Raw genomic sequence first — 17,076 nt, 5'->3', positions numbered from 1 at the left:
CGCTACACCTGAGCCATGAGCTAAGTAACGTTAGCACTCAAGTGCAGGTTAGTTAGCTAAAAAAAGCCTTTTGATTGATCAGTTTCAGTGTCGTGAAGGAACGATGAATGAATGTGCTCCCCCTTAGCCATTACAATTATAATAACAGACTGAAGTAGTGAATACATATATAAATGATAAGAGATGTGTAATATGACTGGGCTCTGCAGACCGAAATGAAAAATATACCAAACAGAGAAACCTATTTAAGAAAAACAGAGGGATTGCAGTTTTGAGACACTGATTTTATTTGAAAAAAGTGGATAATATTTGACACGTTTACATTGTTATGGACCCAAACGAGTCAACAGTACTCAGTTTAAAATTGTGATCACTTAAATAAAAATAAAATTACTGTAGGCCTCAACTCAACACAATCTTGAAAATGAATATAACTGGACCCCTCGTGAAAAAGTATACTGTCAGTAACAGATGACAATATTATGAGGTTGATATTTCTTGGAACTTGATATAGTACGCCAGTAATGTCCACTTAATACCCAGTGGTAAATTGAAAAAGTGCACTGCATTGTTTTTTGGTTATTTTATCTAATAGTTTATGATAGGTGCATGTGTCCTATTCATTTGGATATTGCAGCCAGCGATGAGTTTTAAATTTGGAGAAGCCTTGAAATGTCACTGGTGTATAGTTACTGGACATCCTAACCTCAGATATCTGATGGCAATGGTCTCTCCATTAACACTGGACACGTGTTATGGGAACAGAAGGATTGCCAACTCGGAAAATTTAACAACAGAAATATGTTCCTCATGAATAGCGTTCATATTTTCTTGTGAGGTGTGAGCAATATCCAGTTTTTGAGTGGAAGAGTTTATACTGACTGACTGATTCAATGAAGCAAAAGTCTGAGATCATCTCCAAGATTAACTCTCATTTTGAGCAATTATGGCTCGTTATTTGTCATCTTACAAGAAGATCACAAGGGCACCATGGTCAAAAATAAATCCATCCCAGGGAGGGAGCAGTGAAGATGAGGATATATATAGGACATATTCAGTATGTTATTAACACCATATCAAAAGTTTAAAGAGATTTATTTATTGCTCAAATATAATATATAAATATATTTATTTTCTTACATCGATCAAAAGAATAATGTCTGTGTAGGTAAGATCAGGGCATTGCCATGGATGTATTAAGTACAACATGTTCTGAATGGTAATTGTTGTCAGAAATGTGCCGATTTGGCTCACAGCATTAAAAAAGGAGCCCCAACTAAAACAGGAAAATGACTGACTTGCGTAACTTGTTTGTGTCCCTGGTATTGTAGTAGAGTATGTTAAAGATAAGGCAGTGCAATAGAGCTCTGCCAGGTGTGTAGCAGCAAGCGTTGCTGTGGTCCGACCTGAAATAGTGAGGATAATGAAGGTTCTGCATCATAGCCCTCGTTCTATGAAAACAGATGTCACCAACGCTAGATTTGATAACTTCACTAGGTTCATGTTTGTGTTTTGTGAGCAAGAGTTGACAACCCAATGAAAGGCGAACAGAAAAATAACAAAATTCCAAATAAAATGATCAACATAAAGCACTGGGTGTTAAAGATAATGCATTTTCTTGTGCTTTCTTTCCCCTGAAAGCACAAGAAAATGTATGATGTGAATATATTTACATTTTGTCCTGGTACAATATCGAAGAGAGGCTGAATACATTAATAATAGGAATAAAAAGAATCAGCTGATGAAAGACAATTAATGAATTCGTTAATTGATGTTTCATGCCCACTGAACACATGGAATCCATTGAAAATGCACCACTAATGCCAGAAATATATTTTAAAACAGCTTACATGCTAGTTAGAAAACCAAGTGAGAGAGTGATTTCAAAATACATATCGGGAACTCACCAAAGTTCTAGATTGCAATGTACTGTTTGTAATACTGTGTATAATGTAATGTATTAAATGGACTACAGAGCAGCTGTCAAACCGGTTTCAACAAGATTCAGAATTCTTTCACAATTTCTGTATCAGTTTCTGTGAGGGGCCTGTGTATTATTTGATGACTGTCCACAATTTCAAGGTTACACAGCATGATCAAAAATAGAAAGGTATCTGCAAGTCTGTACTCGTGTGTCAGTAAGCATAAGCCGATGACAGAGACAGCAAGGGTACATATAGGGTGGTACATACGGAGTTATAGGCCTGTACTGTGTGACTGACTGTTTTGATCACAAATACATGTCCTGGTTTGCTACACGGCCAATAGACAATGCATTTACACTATATCGCTTGCATATTTTGAAGATGCCGTCTGTTTGGTTTGTTTAGCTATTTTTTTTGTTTTAGCTCCCCATTACATACTGTATTGCAACAGTAGCTACACTTCCTGCAGCCCCATATATATATATATATATATATATATATATATATATATATATATATAGATATATATATATATTACAATACTTCAATGACATAATTTACATCAATACACATCTGTAACATTCATACTCACAATAAGACTCAATACATAACACAACCTTTAAGACACACAACGACAAAGATCAACTCAAAGCCTGTCTAATACATATGATAGCCCTATATAATAATTGTTTCTCTGATGACTGCAGAGTAGAATAATGATGTCTATCTAAAAAAAATTGTAGATTGCTATAAAGTATTTCTGGAGTTGTGCAACCTGCTACAGTTAACCAAGCCAAGATTATTCATGGTACCTATACTCTTGTTCGATATGGGCTGTAAAGATAAATGCGAGCTTGCTTTGTTCTGAGCTATCTGTAATTTATTCTGATTACTTTTTGTTATGTTGGACCAGATCACTGAACAATAATTGAATTGTGATAGCATAGCATGCTTGCACTTGAGTTAAATAGCTAGGCATACATTTTCAAACACAGTGTTTTATAGCAGCCGTGCCTCTGCCCATGTTTACCAGTTGATTAATGTGGAAAGAAATGTTACTATCAACAGTGATCCCTAATTGCATTGCATTGATGAGATATCTTTTGATCCATGCAGCAGTAGATGCTTCAACGCCATACCAGCTCAACTCCTCCAATAACAACGTACTGTTAAGTATGTTAAATGCTGCATTCAAATACAATATATTACCAACATTTGTTTTTCCTCATCAATTTATTTCATCCAGTCATCATGCCGTGGTTGTAGAATGTCCCTTTCTATATGCATGGTGATATATCATATTTAAATCATTTTTAAAGAAATACTTTTGGATTTGGTTGTACACTATTTTCTCCGGAATTGCACTCAAAGCAGGTAGCAGGCTGATTGGTGTATATGTTTTACTATAGCTACACGGTGGTGCAGTGGCTAGCACTATATATATCTATATATATATATATATATATATATATATATATATATATATATATATATATATATATATATTGTTTTTGTTGTTGTTGTTCCTCAGCTGTATCTTCATCTCATTCAGGTATCCCTCCATCTTCTTCTTGATTCTCAGGGCATCGTTCCTGAACTCAGCATCGAGAGTGCTCTGTTCCTTTTGATCTGCTCCATCTCTTCATCCTCAGTAGTCTCCACAGTCTTCTTTGCTTTCTCCAGCTTATGAATAGTATTTTCAGTCTCACCAATCTGTTCAGTCAGACTGGAGATCTCCTCTAAAGTACAAAAAACTCAAACTAAATCTAGTTAATTGTGACCTACTGGACTGAAGTGAAGACAGAAATTAAAATTAGAAAATAGGATTCTTAGACGCAGCCTATTTTTGAAAGGAACAATTGTTCCTCTAGTTCAGAGTAAGCACACTTTAAAGACACATTCAAAAGGTATGAGTCTCCTGATATTGGAATATTTTGAGTTGGCTCAGTAAATTATATGATGACTTAAAGTGACCAACACAAGTATTTCTTCCTTCTTTAAAACTTCTTTGCTTTCGATACCGATTGCACGATTTCATTGCTTCAAAATGTATCTTTTAAACATGTGCGAATCAATATTTGTTGTGCCTTATGTACTGTTATTTCGTTTACAATGTGATCATTACTTGGACCAATGAGTTATATATTTTGTTCCTTTGAAATTTAACTGTTTAGGATTCAGCCATGGAAAAAAAATCCACTTTGATGGTGTTGATTTCCTTTACGGCATGTTTACCCTATCACCCTATATCCACTTTAGGAGTATACAGAAGTGATGTGAAGTCCTAGTACCCTTCAGTGAAAAAGCCCAAGTGGATAGCAGATGAAGGGGGGCATCAAAAGCTTAAGACCTCCTTCTGCTCCAAGATTCCAAGTCGAGGTTTGATTTCTTCCAGGAGACAGAGTGCAAAGACTTGCATGACTTGGCACCCTACATCTATTCATCGCCCGCGACATCCCAAATAGAGCATTGCAAGGATGCAGGGCAGTCCTAAACAGAATTGCTCTGTCGCTCTGAACTGAGAGAACATAACCAGCTAATTATTTATTTATTTTCTTGTCTCTTTTAATTTGAAAATATTTTTGCAATATGTTTTTAATAAATCTAGATTTTGAGGCCCAGGAAAGGCTTATTTCATAAATTGAGTGATGAATTGTGTGGACGACTAAACATATATATTCAGTATTTCTAAAAAAAACGATTGCGTTTGTACCAATAAACAGAATTAAAGTGATTATTTGAAATAATACAAAACTATTAAAAGCGAGTATTTTATCATATTATTCTTGCACCATATTGCAAACCTAAGATTTTCCAGTTCCCAAACACATGTATTTCCATTTTGTGCAGGTTTATACTTAACAACGTTTCAGAAGGACGTATCGTACACCGAGTGTGAAGCGGTCGGGATCAGAGCCAGTGCCTCCAATTCCAAAGTCATGCTTCTCTACCGCAAAACAGGGGATCGCGACCTCCTGTCTGGGAGTGAGTCACTGCCCCATGCTTGGGAGTTTAAGTATATTGGGGGTCTTGTTCGCTGAGCTCAGCCTTAGAAATTGGTATTCCCAGAACACGCTGGAGGGATGATATATCTCGTCTGGCCTGGGAATGACTTGGAGTTCTCCAGTAGGAGTCAGAACACTTTGTCTGGAATATCCTACTAAGCCTGATGCCCTCGCAGTGGAAAGAAAATAGATGGATGGTGTGTTCCTACACACTCACAGTGCTGCATAGTGCTGCAGATACAACAAGATATTACAGCATGGCTTATTGCTCGAAATAAATTAGTTGTCAGAAAGGAAATGACGGGATTCTGGATTGTGATAGCAATACATCTTTATTGAAAAGCCACTCATTCATATTTTATGAACTTCGGGGAAAGGCCTCAACCCGGTGATGACTCTCACTCAGCAGATTCAGACTAAAGAAAAAGAGAGGGAAATCAATTAGCATAGTTATTCTCCGGTGCAAATTAAAATATGTAATGTACAATATAAGCTGTGATATTGATAGTAATGTTACAGACTTCTTGTGTTAACACAATTGAAAACTGTGATCATGCAAACAACCAAGTTACCTTTCCAACATCGCGGCTCTTGACTCTCATCTTGTTGACCTGGGACTCAGCGATGTCAGCGCGCTCCTGAGCTTCCTCCAGCTCATGCTGGACCTTTCTGTGCCTGGACATGTGAGTGTTGGCCTGCTCCTCCTGTTAAGGGATTTGAAGTTATATTGATGTATAGTTACAAGGCAGTTAAGAGTGATGTTCATGATGTGTCACATGATCTATTTGACTCACAGCATCCTCAGCTTGTCTCTTGTAAGCCTTGACTTTGAGCTGCAGCTTATCCACCAGATCCTGAAGTCTGATCACATTCTTCTTGTCCTCTTCAGTCTGTTCGGATGAGGAATTGTTAGCGATGAAATATTGTGAGAATTAAACCAGTTATCAGTTATTTTTACCTGGTAGCTCAGCTCCTTTACTCTTCTCTCATATTTGCGGACACCTTTCACAGCATCAGCTCCACGTCTCTGCTCGGCTTCGACTTCAGCTTCCAGCTCACGCACCTGCAACATGATGATAAATAATTCATCAAGTTATTAGTTCAGAAAATGTTGACATTTTTTATACTCATTGAACGTACAATATATGTCCTAAACTTAATATATGATGAGCATTTAAAGTATAAAATGCATACCCTGGACTCCAGCTTCTGGAGCTGCTTCTTGCCACCCTTCATGGCGAGGTTCTCAGCCTCGTCCAGACGATGCTGCAGGTCCTTGACTGTGACCTCCAGGTTCTTCTTCATCCTCTCCAAGTGAGAACTGGTGTCCTGCTCCTTCTTCAGCTCCTCCGCCATCATGGCAGCCTGCAATTATTCAATGGTCTCTGATTCTTTCATAATCTATAATAAAACTTATCAGTGAATGGAAGTAGACCAAAAACATAACGTAAGTGAATCAGAGACGTAAACTCACGTCGGTGATAGCTTTTTTGGCTTTCTCCTCAGCATTTCTTGCTTCCTGAACTGAATCCTCCACTTCACCCTGAACCTGGACAAGGTCAGTCTCCAGCTTCTTCTTGGTGTTGATGAGACTGGTGTTCTGAATGTAAAAAAAAAAAGAAAAGAAGTTTAATACGATGTTTGCATTTTCAGAATACTTGTTTCTTGTGGATTATTGAAAACCAACCTGAGAGTGAAGCAGTCCCACACGCTCACTTGCATCAATCAACTCCTGCTCGGCCACTTTACGTCCTCTCTCTGTCTGCTCTAGAGCGGCTCTCAGCTCCTCAATCTCAGCCAGCATCAGGCCATTTCTGCGCTCCACCATGGTAACTTGCTCCTTCATGTCTTCCTGTCCTCTGATAGCATCATCAAGGTGCAGTTGGGCATCCTGAAAACATATCCATAAAGATTTAAACTTTCTCATGTTGTCTTTCTTTCTTTTTTTTCATTCAGCAATCCAACCAAACCCACCTTGAACTGTGCCTGGACATTCCTCAGTTGTTTCTGGGCTTCAGCAGCCTGCCTGTTGGCATGACTCAGCTGAACCTCCATCTCATTCAGGTCTCCCTCCATCTTCTTCTTGATTCTCAGGGCATCGTTCCTGCTCCTGATCTCCGCATCGAGAGTGCTCTGCATGGAGTCCATCACCCTCTGGCTGTTCCTCTTGATCTGCTCGATCTCCTCATCCTTCTCTGCCAGCTTCCTGTCAACCTCACCTTTGATCTGGTTGAGCTCAAGTTGAACACGGAGAATCTTGGACTCCTCATGTTCCAGTGCGCCCTTTCAACAGTTAAATTATGAGGTTAATAACTCATACGTGACTTCCAGCTAAACATTTAGTTTTGTTGTGTTGCGATAAAAAAAAAAAAATACTAACACCTCCTATTTATATCAACCTATTTCATGAAATGAATGACTTGAACAAATCTGCATTCCAAAAGGTCGCCCAGACATGAACAGTTAGTTTTGTATATGCGTCAAACCCAAGATGTTTTTTTTTGATTTCCCACACTAAATAACTGACTGCTGGATGTTTTTTGTGAGTCCCTGTCAACTCCTGATGTTGTTGTACCTCAGCTTCCTCCAGTGCTGCCTGAATTTCACTCTTCTCAGTCTCCAGAATCTTCTTAGCTTTTTCCAGTTCATGTATAGTCTTTCCAGACTCACCAATCTGTTCAGTCAGGTCTGAGATCTCTTCTACAGGAAAGATAATACAAAACAAATTACACTTTTAGGAGCTGCTATACAATCAGTTTTATTTTCCCCTGAAGTATAAATGTTCACGTACGTTGCAGGTTCTTGTTCTCTCTCTTCATGGTCTCCAATTGATCCAGAGCCTCCTCATAAGAGTTCTTCATCTTGAACAGTTCAGTGCTGAGAGAGCGAGCCTCTTTCAGGGATCCTTCCAGCTCTGCCTGGCTCTCCTCGTACTTTTGCTTCCATTCTGCCAGGACCTAGAATTATATAGACGGATACTAATCAATAGTTGCTTCGATAGATTTTAGTTTCACTCAAACCAATGTGGTCTTGATTTCATGTTACCTTATCAAAGTTCCTCTGCTTCTTGTCAAGGTTGGCAGCCAGAGCATTAGCTCTCTCCACATCAATCATGAGGTCCTCCACCTCAGCCTGCAGCCTCTGCTTGGTCTTCTCCAGAGAAGCACACTTGGAGTTCACAGCCTCAATGGATTCCTCAGCATCCTGAAGGCGCTGGGCAAGCTTTTTCCTGTAGTGAGCAAGGAAGGATACATTTTTGCTTGCATACTTAATACGAAGAGCACTTGCAATGTATTACAATGTGTTTAATTTATGGAACTGTAGAAATGGTTTATATACTTTGCCTCCTCCAGCTCCTCAGTGCGCTGGATAGCATCAGTCTCATATTTGGATCTCCACTGAGCCACCTCGCTGTTGGCCTTGGACAATGCTCGCTGCAGCTCAGCCTTGGCCTCCTGCTCCTCCTCATACTGCTCTCTGAGCAGATCACAGTCGTGGCGTGCGGACTGAACGGCATGGGCCAAGGCGTTCTTGGCCTGTTTAACATGACAAGAGACCATATTTACTGTCCTACATATACAATGCAAATAAAAACTCTGGGTACCAGGGATTATAGTTTCTAGGTAACTTCCACAAGATGTTTGTTTCACTATTATTCTAGTTAAGTTGAGGTTTATGTAGAGAATGGGTATTGTAATACCTTCACTTCCTCCTCAACGTGCCGCTTGAACTCCTCAATCTGCTGAGTGAAGGCCTGCTTGCCCCTGGTCAGCTGGGAAATCAGAGCTTCTTTCTCCTCAAGCTGACGGGAAATCTCACCTGAAGGAGAATGTATGATATAGTTTTTAAAAATGGTTAATGCACCTGCGTGGTGCTTTTCATTACAGGTGTACAGGTGACTTACCGTTCTCTGTCTGCAGTCTGGCCTTCAGTGTATTGATGTCATTCAGTTGGCGAACATTCTCATCATTTTTGGATCTGAGCTCACTCAACTGGTCCTCCAGAGTTCTGCACATTTTCTCCAAGTTGCCCTATTTAGAATACATATATTTTCTTTTATTAAAGCTACACAGACATTTAGTGCTTGTCAATAAATCATTTTTGTATTACTATTCTTGATATTATCCTGTCATATTCATCTAAAGATAGTACATGTGTTAGTACCTTTAAACATTTAAGATACAATGCTAAAACACTGATTTATAAACAAACCCCACACCTTTGTTTTAGCAACAGTCTCCATGTTGCCAGAGAGGTCATCAATCTCCATCTTGTACTCGCTCTTCTCCTTCTCCAGCTTCTGCTTGACACGCTGGAGGTTGTCAATCTGCTCTCCCATCTCTGCAACACTGTCAGCCTGCTTCTTGCGGAGAGCTGCTGAGGTAGCTTCATGCTGCAGGGTGGACTCTTCAAGATCCCGACGCAGCTTCAGGAACTCAGCCTCCCGCTTCTTGTTAATCTCAATCTGAGATGTTGTTGCTCCACCAGCTTCCTCGAGCCTCTCACTGATCTCCTCAAGCTCCCTGGAGAGGTCAGCCCTCTGCTTCTCTACTTTAGCCCGAGCAGCCCTCTCAGCCTCAATCTCTTCCTCCAGCTCCTCGATACGAGCCTAGATTTGATACGGTAGTGTTATCAAGAGGGCTTATTAACTGGAATATACTTAACATGTTGTTTTTTTAATAAGTGACTTTAATATTCATGTATATTACATTACCTGAAGTTCCTTGATCTTCTTATGAAGCTGAACACCAAGAGACTGTTCATCCTCAATTTTGCTGAGGAGCTGGCTGGTCTCAAAGTCCTTCCTGGAAAAGATAACCAAGAAAGATTTTAAGTCATAATGTTACTGTTGTTTGAGTGTAATGTGTGAGATGCTGATAAGAGGATTAAAAAAAGGGTACTTCTTAATTTTCTCGTCAGATTGCTGCTTGTCATTCTCCAGATCCATTAAGGATTCCTGGGCCAGTTTCAGATCTCCCTCAAGCTTCCTTTTGGCTCTCTCAAGGTCCATGCGAAGCTTCTTTTCTTGCTCCAGTGATCCTTCAAGCTTTTGAAATAAAAAGTGTTTTGTATTTGTACAATGGGACATCAATTCTAAGACCCAAACTGCCTAATAGTTTAATAACTTTGAAAGCAACGTTTCCTCACATCGTCCACTTGCTGCTCCAGCTTTGTCTTGGCCTTGGTCAGAGTGTTGACTTTGTCTTCCTCTGCCTGGAGATCATCAAGTGTTTGCTGGTGGGCCTCTTGGAGGGCTTTCTTCTCTTTGGTTAACTTGGCAATTGTCTCATCTTGAGAGGACATCTCCTCAGTCAGGTTTTTCACCTGACAAAGGAATGAAGGATATGTTTTAGTATAACTTAACATCCAAGCATGTATGATTCTGTAGAAATATTTGATCATTTTGAATCAGCGTATATATTTCAAGTTATGTGAACCTTGTTTTCCGTGGCATGTTTCTCCTTCTCCACTTTAGCCAAGGTGAGCTCCAAGTCATCGATGTCTTTCTTCAGCTCAGAGCATTCATCCTCCAGCTTCCTCTTCTTGGCAGTCAGCTCAGCATTCATTTCCTCTTCATCCTCCAGTCTCTCAGTCGTCTCTTTGAGTTTGGCCTCAAGCTGGATTTTGTTCTTAATGAGCCCTTCACACCTTTCCTCAGCATCAGAGAGATTGTCACCTTCCTGCAGTAGCACATTTACTGCATTTTAGATTAACCATGTACATATACATTAAATATTTAGTTTATGTTTAATGTATAATATACTCTATTTATATATTAGATTCACTGTGCAGAAGGCCTAGATATTTGGTAAAACTGATACATAATGCAAACCCTGTATTTCTTCTGATGAATTCGGTCCAAATGACTTCCCTTACCGAAGCCACCTGCAATTGCAGATCATTCTTTTCCTGCAGCAGAGACACCATCTTCTCCTCCAGTTCCTTCTTCTTGGCCAGTGCAGTAGCCAGGTCTAATTTCATCTTATCATAGTTCTCCTTCATTTGTTGTAGCTCCTTCTCAGTCTCAGCACTCTTCAGCAGAGGCTTGATCTTGAAGTACAGTTTCAGCCATGGCCAGTTCTTCACATTCATGAAAGAACGAAGGTTGTATTGGATGGCATAGATGGCCTCTCTAAAAACAAAATAATACATATAATAACAAAACTCGTCAAAACGATTTCACTATTTAAATTGGAAAAAAAGAGTATATAGTGCATGCATGATAATCCTACCTTCTCTCTATCATCTTAACAAACTCCGTTCTCATAATATATCCTCTGCTAAGAGCCTGAGTCATGGTCACCAGCGCAGCCAGTTTATCATCTCTCATCTCCTCCAGGGTACCCAGCAGACCAGCTTTAAAGAACACCTGTGTTTTCAAGTGAAGGAATTAATTCACAAGGACACATCAGGATGACTAAATCTATTAATGATGAAGATAATGATGAACCTTTGTGTGCCCAAACTTGTACTGAGTGTGGTCCACATCGATGGAGCCCAGCAGCTTCTCTGAAGCTTTCTTGTTGTCAATGAACTGTCCCTCAGGAATGACACTAGCGTTCAATACTTTGTATCTGCAAGGAAATTATACTGTGACTTTGATGTATTTGATGTATTTTATCTGTGGGGTAAAGGTAAACCCCTCAAATAAAGCAGCTTGATTGCATTTTAAACCCCAAAACTATTTTGCATGAAGAAACAATTCATCAAACAGTCATTCATCAGTCAATAACTAGGTCAATATCTTCACAGTGCAGAAAGACTGTGTTTAATCAGTGTGTGTGTGTGTGTGTGTTTATGGTTTCTGTTGAATGAAAATGATTTTATAACTGCCAAGTCAAAAATGACCCCTAAGACAAGATGTGTACACTGTTAGAGTACACCTTTTCTCATGTTGGGGTCATTCAAGGAATTCAATGAAATTAAGGGGGTTTCCTATGCTTGTAAACACAGTGATGGGTCATTTTTTACCCCTGAGACAACACAAGAATTTCAAATCTGTTAAATTATTGTCACCTCTGCTTAAAGTCAGCGTAGAGGACTCTGCTGGGGAAGCCCTTTCTGCAGATTCTGATACCTTCCAGCACACCGTTACACCTCAGCTGGTGAATGACCAAGTGATTTTGCATAAGACCTGATAATTACAAACACATGTTGGGTAGAATTTATTGTTTTTTTTACCATGTTACACAAAGTGCAGAAAGGTGGATTATGAACGTCTTACCTGGGGTCTTTGATTCATTAGGAATCAAGCAACGGACAAAATGAGGGTGGGTGCTCCTCAAGTTGGTCATCAGCTTGCCCAAGTTCTCCTGTGGAGCATCATAACAAGTTAATTGGTCAACATTATTTTAGGTTTTTGATTGTTATTCAAAGATATGAAACAATACATACTCTGAAAAGAGCAGACACAGTCTGGAAGGAACCTCCCTTCTTCTTTCCACCCTTCTTGCCGCTAGCAGCGGCCTCTGTTTTGCAAAAATAATTGAATTTCATTAATGAGACTGAATAAATAACCTTTTATAAGTGTTAATCATACCACTGAATCATTGCCTTTGTATCTGCTCAGGTTTCTATCTGATCTTACTAAGATAAATTAATCAATTACCAGTGTGTATAGCTTCTTACCGTCAGCGGCACCATGTGTAAGATACAGTAACGATAGCAGTTTGTTTGAAGATTTCTGGTAGAGCTGAATAACGGAGTCATTCAGGGGGTCCTTGTTCTTTTCCAGCCACCCAGTGATATTGTAGTCCACTGTACCAGCATAGTGAACCAGAGCGAAGTGAGCGTCGGCCTTTCCCTTTCCAGGTTTTGGCTTCTCAAAGCCTTTGGTCTTGCCAAGATGCTGATCATGCAGCTTGTTCTTGAAAGTTGTGTCAGAGGCTTTGGGGAACATGCACTCCTCTTCAAGAATGGAGAAGATGCCCATTGGCTGAAGGGACATTTTGTCATATTAAAAAAAAATACACAACAATTTAGCACACACTCAGAAAACAAGGAATTTGGTTCAGCCTGACAGATTGGTCTTACCTTCTCAATAAGCTCAATGCAGGCAGCCAAGTCCATGCCGAAATCAATGAACTCCCAATCAATGCCTTCTTTCTTGTACTCCTCTTGCTCCAGGACAAACATGTGGTGGTTGAAGAACTGTTGCAGTTTCTCGTTGGTGAAGTTGATGCAGAGTTGCTCCAAACTGTTGTACTGTGATTACGGAAACATTGGATTTTATAGAAATAATAGGGTTGCACTTTAAAACTGCTCAGATATTTTTCCAACAACTCACATCAAAGATCTCAAATCCAGCGATATCCAACACTCCAATGAAGAATTGTCTTGGCTGCCTTGTGTCCAGCATCTCATTGATACGGATGACCATCCACAAGAACATTTTCTCATAGATAGACTTGCACAAAGCGCTGACGGAATTGTTGACCTAGAAATAAGGATTTTAGTGTGGTAATTTATTAGAATAATAGTTTCATATCAAAATGCAAATGTTCCCCATATTTTTTTCCAAACTTCAAATCCGCTTTGTATTACCTGTGGCACGGTCTGACCTTTGGTCACCATCTCATTTCCGACCTTGACTCTTGGATAGCACAAAGCTTTCAGCATATCAGCGGAGTTCAGGCCCACGAGGTAAGCGATTTTATCAGCCACTGATGGAGAGAAACAGAAGGAGTACTAAATACACATGAACTGGTATGGGATTTTACACACCAGAAATGTTTTCTTTTTAATAATTACCCTCATTGCCATCGGGCTCAGCCTGCTCCTCACGCTGCTTCTGCTTGAACTTCATGTTGCCATGATGCATCACAGCTCCAGTCAGCTTGTAGATGCCCAATTTCTCCTCAGCAGTGAAACCCAAGATGACAATTGCTGTCTGAAATGCAAATGGAGCAACAATAATTGGTATGGGAAACAGTTTCCCTAGTATCCAATCTATTTAACTCATTGTTGTCTTACATCTGTGGCAACAAACTCCTCCACGTCATCAATGCTTTTGACAGTGATTTCACCCTGACTGATCATGTAGTAGTCATAGGGGTTGGTGGTGATAAGAAGGGCCTCTGGAAGAAATGAGAAGAAATTAATAAGGGAGAACATACTCTTATTACATTCTTTTATTTGTCAATATTGTCTTATAATGTACCCAGGAGCTCAGGCTTGTGGCCAGTCATCAGCTGATAGAAGATATGGTAGCTCCTCTCAGCAGACAACTGGAAGGTGACACGAGACTTCTCCAGCAGATCTGTGAGTATGATATAAAGAATTGATGATGAATGCAAATTGAACAATTCAAGACACTACATTTGGACAATGTTGTCCACTACAACAGGAAAATAACGAGAACTTACATGTTTCAATATCAGCTGAGGCCAGCTTTCCACTAGTGCCAAAGTGGATTCTGATGAATTTACCCTAAAAATGTACCAGAAAGTGTTAGTTTGACTCTAGGTGACGATAAGCATAAGAAAGGCAATGTTAAGGTTCATAACATGAATACTTACAAAACGAGAGGAGTTGTCATTCCTCACAGTCTTGGCATTACCGTAAGCCTCTAGCAGAGGGTTGGCTGCAATGATTTGATCTTCCAGTGAACCCTACATAGAGACATTATGAGGCTGTGTGAGTTATTCAACAACAATCTCAACTGCGGCAAAGACTTTTAGCAAACAACACATTTTACCTGAATTTTGCTAGTTTCTTTCTTAGCTCCTCCTGCTACTGCAATTGTTGCAAAGTACTGGATGACACGCTTGGTGTTGACAGTCTTTCCTGCACCGGATTCTCCACTGGGGGAAAGAAGAGGGTAAGGTGAAAACTTAAGTCAATGTCCTATAATATATTATATATAGATACATAAAACATAATATTATATATTTTATATATACATATGTAATATTCTGTTATATGTATATTTCACTCACGTGATAAGGATAGACTGGTTCTCACGATCTGAAATAAACACATATTTTAAAATCTCCACACATTTACCATACGATACATTGTCAAAATACAGTCGGTCGTTGTGTGTTTCACATGAAGATGAATTCATCTTACCAGTGAGCATGGCCTGATAGGCATTATCAGAGATGGAGAAGATGTGGGGTGGAGCCTCCACTCTCTTCTTGCCTCTGTATGCATTGACAACCTGAGCGTCGTACACAGGAAGCCACTTGTAGGGGTTCACGACCACGCAGAACAGGCCAGAGTATGTCTGGAAAAGGGAAGACAGTTCCCTTTTGACTTCATTGCTACGACATCTGACACACTGTATACATAAGTTAAATCTGAATTTCATTTAGAGCAGTGGCTTTAGAGAAAAGAAACGTTTCGGTTTTTTTCTAAACACTCACGTAGATCATCCATGATGAAAAACGCTCTTTGAGGTTATACAGCACACAAGGTTCATTGAGGTGGGTCATCATTGCCATGTCCTCAATTTTATCATACTTGGGTGGATTCATGGGATGGATGTCATCCTCTTTTACAACGAGAACCTAAAAAGAAAATGCAATTTTAAAAAAATGGGACGGATGTCATCCTATTTCATTGTTCACAAGAGATTTAAATAAAGCATGTATTCGCCTACCTTTAATTTAAATAATATTAGTCAAGTCACAATCATATTGTCTCACATAATAGTTCAATAAAATGTATCTCATTCTCTTTTGCTAAGAAAGTCTGTGAAGTGAAAAAGTAATATCAAAATAATCATTTGAGTTTAATACATGATTACACTTACCTTTGATGGCTTTCCTTCATATTCCAGTGTCTCAACGGTGGCTTTGCCACCTTCTCTTTTCACGAGTTTACCCTTAAGATACATTTCAACAGGATCAACCGCAAAGAAGGATGTCTTGGCATCAAATGCAGCCGTTTGAGCCTCAAGCCTCTCCCTCTCAGGCTTGCGGAGGTATATGGAGGCAGGGCCATAGCCCGTCATCTCTGCGTCTGTGCTCATGATGGCACTTTATTGGGGACTGAAAAGGTAAAAAGGAATTTGGATCATTTTGAATAATTTCCTTGTGATAGTATTTGGTGGTATTATAGTATTTGTATCTGACTGTTGTGTTATTGGTGATGTCTCAGTGTATCCCAGATGAGTGCCACCGATCTGTTGTTGCCTTAATGCTATTACAGATTGAGACGATCATTGAAGAGGACAGAAAGTCTTAATGCTTATAAGAGTAAACAGCAGTCACACTACATTCATTTTAACCTGTTATGGAAAACTTGCGTGGCCCCATACATTTTTTTATTACTGCACTTTTGCTGTCATTTGTATTTAATTTAATTTTTTGAGTTTTATTTAATTTCCCTTTTCGGTCCATCTTGATCGATTTATTCTGCTTTTGTGTTGCTTCTCGTTGTCACTTTAATCATTTTCTTTTCCTATAAGACATAAAAGCTGCTTTGCCTTGACAATGACCTCAGTCAGAGTATATAAGCTCCAACCCAACTGTGATTCATAGTCAGTGATCCAAAGCTATTTGGATCATTCAAAGAATATCAAATAGCAGACATTTTAAAGTTACCATATCATTAGTAGTTGAAATGGAAATAGAATAGAAAGTAACAGCGTTGATTAATAGTATCCCTTCAAGATTACTTGACATGAAATAAACATGCTGACAAAGAGTCACATTATATTAAAATAGATTGTAAATGAGCATGAACAAAGCACTAACCTGTGATGCCTCTCAGAGGATGTTCTCTGGTGTTCTTAGAGGAGTCTGAAGCAGCTGCTTTTATAGAGGCTGGAACTGCCCAGTCAGCTGCAATCCCCCACTCGATTTGGTCAAGTATCCCTCTCATCTGAGAACTATCTTAGTAAAGCTTTTCGCGTGTTTACGATTTAGCATTGCTTAACTGCCAAAAAATAACTAAAACAAGAAAAATGGAATTGTAAATGAATCCAGCGAGAGAGGAAACAAAATCACATTCTGTGTGTTATAAAATGAACATAAAACACAACTAATTTGACAAAGACATACATCATCTATTAAATGTATCTTTTGATTTATCTTTTTGAACCCTTAAGCTCTTTGCCCTAGTAAGATTAACTCACAATGTCATTGCTGTGTAGTGTCAGAGCTTGTCCACATTTCAAATGTTTGAAATGCAATAATTAT

At 39.2% G+C, this 17,076-nt stretch overlaps 1 protein-coding gene across 1 annotated transcript; it reads right to left on the bottom strand.

The window, feature by feature from the left end:
- Positions 1-5,260: 5,260 nt before the first annotated feature.
- On the bottom strand, positions 5,261-16,850 carry LOC117735135 (myosin heavy chain, fast skeletal muscle-like). Its single transcript, XM_034539597.1, has 40 exons — positions 16,633-16,850; positions 15,687-15,924; positions 15,298-15,441; positions 15,002-15,158; positions 14,869-14,896; positions 14,628-14,733; positions 14,449-14,541; positions 14,296-14,359; positions 14,091-14,189; positions 13,904-14,007; positions 13,682-13,820; positions 13,475-13,593; positions 13,218-13,367; positions 12,965-13,135; positions 12,560-12,866; positions 12,326-12,399; positions 12,156-12,243; positions 11,948-12,065; positions 11,382-11,505; positions 11,164-11,300; positions 10,808-11,063; positions 10,369-10,611; positions 10,079-10,255; positions 9,832-9,977; positions 9,645-9,735; positions 9,150-9,539; positions 8,835-8,961; positions 8,631-8,749; positions 8,270-8,466; positions 7,976-8,159; positions 7,722-7,887; positions 7,506-7,630; positions 6,905-7,213; positions 6,618-6,821; positions 6,405-6,530; positions 6,125-6,295; positions 5,889-5,993; positions 5,725-5,820; positions 5,503-5,634; positions 5,261-5,346 (listed from the first exon to the last, which is right to left on the bottom strand). The coding sequence occupies exons 2-40, from the start codon at positions 15,903-15,905 to the stop codon at positions 5,329-5,331; spliced, it is 5,823 nt and encodes a 1,940-aa protein (XP_034395488.1). The 5' UTR covers positions 15,906-15,924; positions 16,633-16,850; the 3' UTR covers positions 5,261-5,328.
- Between the last annotated feature and the right edge of the window lie 226 nt (positions 16,851-17,076).

The sequence above is a fragment of the Cyclopterus lumpus genome, chromosome 8 (assembly GCF_009769545.1).
Source record: "Cyclopterus lumpus isolate fCycLum1 chromosome 8, fCycLum1.pri, whole genome shotgun sequence".
NCBI lineage: Eukaryota > Metazoa > Chordata > Actinopteri > Perciformes > Cyclopteridae > Cyclopterus > Cyclopterus lumpus.
Note: the sequence above shows the minus strand (reverse complement) of the source record. Positions and strands in the feature narration are given on the sequence as shown.

Bases quoted from the DNA above. Each gene is read 5' to 3' on its own strand.
- LOC117735135 (XM_034539597.1), bottom strand. From the start codon at position 15,905: ATGAGCACAGACGCAGAGATGACGGGCTATGGCCCTGCCTCCATATAC. The intron at 11,064-11,163 runs GTAGGATTATCA...TTTTGTTTTTAG, and splicing joins GTTAAGATGATAGAGAGAAG to AGAGGCCATCTATGCCATCC. The intron at 6,531-6,617 runs GTTGGTTTTCAA...TTTTACATTCAG, and splicing joins TGGGACTGCTTCACTCTCAG to AACACCAGTCTCATCAACAC.